The 7500-nt window shown below is 36.8% G+C and overlaps 1 protein-coding gene across 2 annotated transcripts in view; it reads right to left on the reverse strand.

Moving 5' to 3' along the window:
• Positions 1–1316: 1316 nt before the first annotated feature.
• Positions 1317–7500, reverse strand: part of LOC125025408 (pyruvate dehydrogenase (acetyl-transferring) kinase, mitochondrial-like) — a 53345-nt gene continuing 47161 nt past the window's right edge. For both annotated transcript variants that reach the window (XM_047613394.1, XM_047613395.1), the window contains one exon: positions 1317–2548. In XM_047613394.1, coding sequence (XP_047469350.1) covers positions 2345–2548 — 204 coding nt within the window. In that variant the 3' untranslated portion in view covers positions 1317–2344. The remainder of the gene's footprint in view (positions 2549–7500) is intronic.

Consider the following 7500-nt stretch of genomic DNA (forward strand, 5'->3'; position numbering starts at 1 on the left):
GGCACACAATGTGCAAGTCACATTCAAAACATCTATTTTCAGAGTTCCAGCAATCCGAGAAAACAAAGCAGCTAAATAATACAATTACTATTAATCACAACACTAACTGAATGGTACTTAGGATGAGGTGTAGAGTATATAAGCTGTGTATATATTGCTGACCAAAACTGAAATACACCTTGCTGACAAAGCCCACATAGTACTAGCACTGGTGAGAGAAGCATTCAAAGTTAATAATCTTCATGATACAACAGTGAGCTTGAAAGTTCCACTACTAGTATTATAGAAGTGACTATCACACTCACAAAACAGTTGCAAGCATTGTATCAATGTCTTGTTTTAGATGGTGCTAAGCTACTTGATACAAGGATATGACAGGAGCTGCAAAATATAGACATTGGGAATAAACTAAATATCTACGGATATATCCACTCTCATTACATCACAGTTGCATGATCAAACACTAAAAAAATAATGGTACCAGACACCTAGGTACTAAAATGAATATAACTATACCTAAAAACTGAAAATGACTAGGCAAAAATGAAAATGTAAATCACTCATACTGCTGCAGCAAATACAAAAATAGTTATCTGCTAGAAAGTTGTGCCTTATAGAAATTAATAAAATATTTAATAAATAAGTAACTAGAACTTGCATTGGTTACTTGTCCACACAGGAACCTGCTCTGAACACTGAAAGTTTGACTTTTCCTGCAATATGAAAAGTATAACACGGAATTAACATTCGGATTATGCTGAATATCTCTCAGCACTTAAATCCTCACTCCTCATTTCCACCTCTAAAAAAAAAAAAAAAAAAAAATTCTTCAATCCAAACATGGCAAAGAATATGTACAATATATAAAATTGTTTCTATTTACAAAAAAAAAAAAAAGTTTCCAAATAATTTCACTGTTCTTCAAAAGCTGAACTAAAATAGCAAAGCTGTATACTTGTCTTTACCTCTTGTAAGTAAATGCACAATATTAAATGGATCCTGCTATGGGCTATTTTCTGTTGGAAGTAAAGGCATCATAAAATCAGGCTTTGTCAATACTCAATAAGAAAAAAAGACTATCATTATGTAGTCCTAGTAACAAGACAAATCACTTTATAAAGCTCCATAGCACTCTTTTTCTATAAAATTTTACAAATCAAATATATAACAAAAACATGTTAATGATGTAATCTTTCCAAACAGTATGTATTCAATGAATGTATTACGTACTACATTTCTAAAACATAATGTTGACTAGTTTGTCTTGCTTGTGAGTTTCACTTTGTATAAGCCATGTAATTAAATGAACAAATGAGTGAATGAAAAGGTCTTTATCCTTAAATGACATAATTCAAATGTTAAATCATGCTCACAACAATTTTTTTTCAAGTATTGTCTGATAATAATATTTTCAGATCTATTACACAAAAATACTTGTACTTAATTATCATAGGGAGGCAATTTAAAAACTTCCAATGACATATTATAACAATAGACTGATGCCTGATACATTCAGCAGTTTACATAACAGTTCTATCACGTAAAAGTGATGAAGTGTATGATGGTCCACTCTTATGTAATTCTCAAGCATAGTAGCAATTCTATGTTTGAGAGTTAACAACCTTATTATAACCCCCCATTTACACCCTAGTTCAGTTGCCAGGTACCCATACAGAAACTGGATTGAAAAGGTGAAGGGAAGCACTGGGGGTTATGGATGTAAGCACTGTCCAGAGTAACCAGCAATCATCACACCTCCTTTTCACATGCATGCACTAACTTCCAGCAAAGTTGCTACTTCCTGTGAAACATGTATGTCATCTGGATGTACAATTACGCCTAAAATTATGCATAAAAGAAATAAAATAGATATTTGTCTAGTTGGCAATATGTACACAAGATACTTGTTTATTCAAGTGCCTAAGATAATATATTTCCACTTGTGCAAATAATTTTGAAAAGGTATGTAAACAACACCTATTATCTTTAAAATACCTAACCCGCATTATGTCTTAAAATGTTGAAACAGATGGTTAGAAAGATTACCTTTTTATACACAAACTGTATATAGAAACCAAAACTTCAATGATAAAACAAAACTATATCATGAAAAAAAACATCTAATATGCCACAACTTATAAGCTCTACTTCAACAGGATATCCAAGAACTCCTATTATAATAAAAAATTTATAATCTAACTTGCACTCTATCAGACATATTCAGAATAAAAATACATATCTGTATTGAGCCTCAGTAAACATAAAAACTACAAACAGAACAGCTCAGCTCACATTATTACCACCTACACTTCAGGTCAAACTTCTATTTTCCAATATGCCAGAGTCACTTAGAGGCCGTGCATTTACTGCTTGTTGAGAAATTGTGCCCCTGTTGCAGTCTCTGGAGAACATTTGTGCTGAAAGGTCTTATGAACATTGCTGAATGCACCTGTGAAGACCAGTCGTGGGTCTGAATAGGTGTGGAATACTGCCTCTGACAAGTTTTATTGTAGACTGGAAGAAGTTCATTAGCTTCACTGGAGATGGCCTGGTGAAGGAAAGAAGAAAAGTAAACCATAAAGAGTAATGGCAAATCAAATGCTGAAAGAGGACATATTGTAGATAAGTATTAGAAAAAAAAAAGACATCTGACAGATGGAAAATGTTCTTTTACTGTCTTGGTGGTCTGGTGTCAAGATACTGTAGTGACTACACTGAAAGCATAATCGGTACTTCCCAACTGAGTCGAGTCATCGTTGTTAAAATAACCAATGGCCTATCTGAGCGAAAAACAGGAGAACAATTCCCAAATATCAACTGCTGTAATTGCCCATTACTCCAAACCCCTAGTTCTTACACACACAACGCACCCGCTCACTGACCTCAGATCAAAACTGGGAATTGCATGGGCAATTATTGCAAGATATCTTCTCATTTCCACGTATTGTATCATTTTGAAAATGCGAAGCTGTGGATTTAGAAGCTGCACCTTCCAGACTTTGTGATCTATAAAATTATGGGAAGATCCTGTTATAATTGGATTGATGACATTCCCGTGAAGTCAAGGAGCGCTTAGAAGAATTAGACCTTCTTAACCCAGAGCTGCTGGGCATGGAATGTATGTACATGCCATGCCAACTGTAAGTTACTTTATTTTTTTTACACATAGATGGCTACAATTGTATTAAGTTGCTAATAAGCCAATTACGAGTACTGCCTGTCTCACCCATTTACCCTTTTATTTTACGTTATCCTATTTTGCTGTTACTAATGTTTATAACATTATAGTAATTATATTGTCTACCATAAAAATAACACTATCGATATTCATTGCATTAATAAAATAAAATTTCCCTCCAATTCAAGGCAAGGTGAAATCAAGTAAGGTCACAAGGTCTACTAATTGACTCCTTTGTGGCTAAGCACAAGCAGAGCCATCTAAAAGAGACATTTAAAAAAAAAAGGAGCATAGCATTTATGCAGCAGCATTCAGTTAACTTAACTTTAGAAGTTGGTGGTGCATGGAGCAATCATTGGAAAAAGTTGTTAGGAACCTTACATTTCACAGGTTGTGGTATCTCTTTATTCAGAGATCACACTATCTATTCATCTCCACAAGGTAATCGGTGAAAAGGTGTGTTACTCAGGAGATCTGATTTAATTTTTATCAGATTCTTAGGAAACGTGCTTTCACGCAGTTCTAATCTGTACTTTGCGGCAGCGCGCCAAATTGCTCCGAGGCGGTGCTTCGGCTTGATGTACCGATCTCCCGTGCTCAAAGTCGGTGCGTTGCCATTGATCGCCAGACCGTAGAGTTTTTTTAAAGTTTTCTACACCCATCACCAAGGGGTTAAGAATCAACCCAGAATCAAATCCAGGATTCTGGAACATTGCTTTTGCTGACAGTAATAGTTTAGTAAGTATTGACATTATTGATGAAGTATTCCATGACTGTTGAGTGGTGTACCGGGCTGTATGATCTGCCAACAAGAATCTATTGTCTGGTATTCTTAGCTGAGGAGAAAATCTTCCTTGTGAATTTTTGGAGCAGAAAGAAACTGAGAAAGTATCATTTGTTCAGAATCCATAGGTCACTGTAGAGCACATAAAGATGGCACAGGTCCTGCAGATGAACTAGGTCTAGCAGCATATGTGTGTGTAGCACAGACAAGCCACCAATTCCGTAAATCTTCCACAAGTATTAAAGGTGGTATCTGAGGAGTCAGAATGTGAAGTAGTGCATGTCAAGTCCAGGCAGACTTGAAACGGACTAATGGAGATTCAGCTGGTGGTGTTGCTAATGAAGCAATGGCTGACAATGCTTCTGCTATATCAGTTGCTGCTGTAGCACATCAAACAGATGAAACTTCTGGCGACACTTGGTCACCAGAGAATACATTCCGTTCTCAAGTTCTCAAAGGTTCCGACTTCCGCATAGTCAATAATAACGAGATCTTCCTGACCTTCTCTTAATATTCTATCATAAACAACTAATTCTTAAGCATTATTTTGCTCTACTTGCCAATGTACTGGAATTTTCATCCAACCTGCACTTGGATGTCAAAGGGGCTCTTCTGCAGCATGGCTAATTTCTAGTACTGTATCATGTTTTTCCAAAGGAGAGATCAGATTGTTCTTGTTAAAAGATGTCTGAATAGATGAGCTATATTCAGATTCAAGATTTTGACCTCTATCATCCTGCCTCTGTTGTTGTGAAAGAGAAGATAGAATTCTTTTATGAGGAGGCAAGTAACTGCAGGAATGAATGGTCAAATACTTTTCACTTGTTGATGACAAGGGACTTCCTGCAAATGACAACGATCTTTGTAATGATTTTGGAAAAGAATGACAAGATGAATGCTTTAGACCTTCATGTAACTTAGGTGAAAGTTCAATCATTTCACCTAGTAATTCAATTAACCCAATGCCAACAGGCATGACGTGTATGTATGTGATATGCCCACTGAGTTACTTGCTTGATTGTTTTTACACAAATATGGCTACACTTGTACTAAGTCACCAATGAGCCAATTACGAGTACTGCCTGTCTTGCCCGTTTACCCTTTTCTTTGATTTACGAAAATATTTTACATTATCTTATCATGCTGTTACTGATGTTTATAACATTATAGTAATTATGTATATAATAAGAATAACACCAAGGATATTCATAGCACTAGTAAAAAATACATTTTTCCAGCCAATTCAAATCAGGTAAGGTCACAAGGTCTACTAACTGACTCCTCTGTGGCTAAGCACTAGCAAAGCCATCTATGTGCAGAGACATTTCACAAAAAATATAGGAAATCAGCACAGTATTTTCCACATTTTTTATTCATTTTCCCCTGTGGCATTGGGTTAATCTTGTTTGCTTCTTGTCCCGAGATGACTGCTTTCCATGATGAGCCTTTGTAGGCGATTTACAAGAAGCTTCGGACTGAACTGGAACTGGTGAAGCAAAAACAGAAGATTCCAAGGAAAGTGTGACACCTTTTTGGCCACATAAGGCTGAAGCCTTGAAAAGCTTATGAAGTTTTGAAGATGCCCCAGGAAGAACAGATCCAGACTCTCGTGTCTTCTTAGCTGCTCTTAAATATTGTTTCTCGATTGGCTCCCAATTCTTTTGATGGTGGATCATCTGGAGGTCATCTGTACTATCTGCAACCATTTTTGGGAAGTTGACCATTGTGGAGGATCAAAGCGGCCCAAAGAAGCATAGGGGGTATGTTTAGGGCAATGATCATGCACTACAGATATGATCTTTTCCCTGGAGGATCCATCACTGCAGACTAAAGCAGACTGGCTCTCAGAAGCAATTGTTTTAGTGTTTGAAGTAGATGCCATCCGTAAAAACTGATAAGCATTCATTTAATAAATAAAGATTTCCTCATCTTTTTATTATATAACTACATATTTATTTTACAGGAAGAAAAATGTGTTGTATATACATGTGCATATATTATTTAATGAATAATAAAAAATTGCTGACAGGCAAGTCCACAACTAAACTAAAGCTTGAATTATTATTATGCAGTATATTATGCACATGTATCTTCCGAGACCACATAGCTAGAACCACTAAGTAGGAATCAAACTGCCATGTTCCTTCAGCATTGGCAAAAAACACACACACACACACACACACACACACACACACACACACACACACACACACACACACACACACACACACACACACACACACACACACACACACACACACACACACAAAAAAATTAACGTCCATAGAATAAAAACAAAAATGGTTTCCCCATTTATACTTTGCAAAAACACACTTAACACATCACATATGATAACTGTAGATGTTATCAATTATTGATGTGCACAGCAATTGATGGTTGGGGATTGTTCTCCTGTTTTTCATTCTTGTGGGTATTGTTTAATTTAACAACTATGACTCAACTCAATTGGGAAATACTGATAACGCTTTTAGCGCAGTTGCAACAGCAACTTGACACCAAATCAGAGAGACAGAAAATACATTTTTTGAAAGGGAAACAATCTCCCTTCTTTTTGGGTATCTGGAACTGAAAAATGTGATTTGCAACAAATGAAGAAAAATAATATCATTCTACACATTCATTTTTAATATCAGAATCCAAACAGTTTTCAAATTAATATCAGTCATCAAATATAGGTCCACATCTGAAAATCTATCACTGGATTTCTTAGGATGTTTAGTGTGCATTCACAGTGGTTTCAGCCAGTCTAACTAACAGCAGCAACAATACTAGACATGATAGCTAGGGAGGCTATTAGGTATCCAAGGGAAACTGTGGGGTTAAATTAGCAGTGTGAGAGGGTCCGCTGCAATGAATCACAGTAACTAAACATTACATCCAAAACCAGAGAAGAGGAAGGGGGATAATCCACTTGGCAACCATTCTCCACCCATCAGCTCTGCTGTTGTGGGTTAAGGGAAGGCAACAGCAGCTGTGAGAGCAAGGACGTAACGTATCAGTCAGCCCCCAACTCTGATAAGGTTAGGCCACAAGCAGTTTGCACAAGGGACAGGAAAAAGACTGTAAAGAGTCAAAATACACCACTCACTCTTGAAACAAGACAGAGGTCATGGTGCAAGAGCATTCCTAGTTGCCAGACTAGAGTAGAGAGAACATCCCAGTAAACTACAACCAGATACAACCAGGCAGGAACCACAACAGTAACAAAGAGACTGGTGCCTCCCTACTATATAAAAGGGCACACAATAACTAGATGGCTCCACCTGCCAACCAGTAATAGAGAGCACAGCCAGCCAATCTAGTGCAAAATAAACAGGATAGGGATAGGAAGAGCCAACAAAACACAAAGAGACCATGCAAGACAAACACACACACTCACCCAATCCTACCCCCTCCCCCCTTTCCTAATAAGTCAAGTGAAAAGGAATGGAGAGTGGGTGGGCAGACTGGGAGAAGAAGACTGTTGATCTTTTAATTAAAAAGATTATAAAAAATAACTTTTAACCCATTCGCGACG

This window comes from Penaeus chinensis, chromosome 5 (assembly GCF_019202785.1).
Source record: "Penaeus chinensis breed Huanghai No. 1 chromosome 5, ASM1920278v2, whole genome shotgun sequence".
Lineage (NCBI taxonomy): Eukaryota > Metazoa > Arthropoda > Malacostraca > Decapoda > Penaeidae > Penaeus > Penaeus chinensis.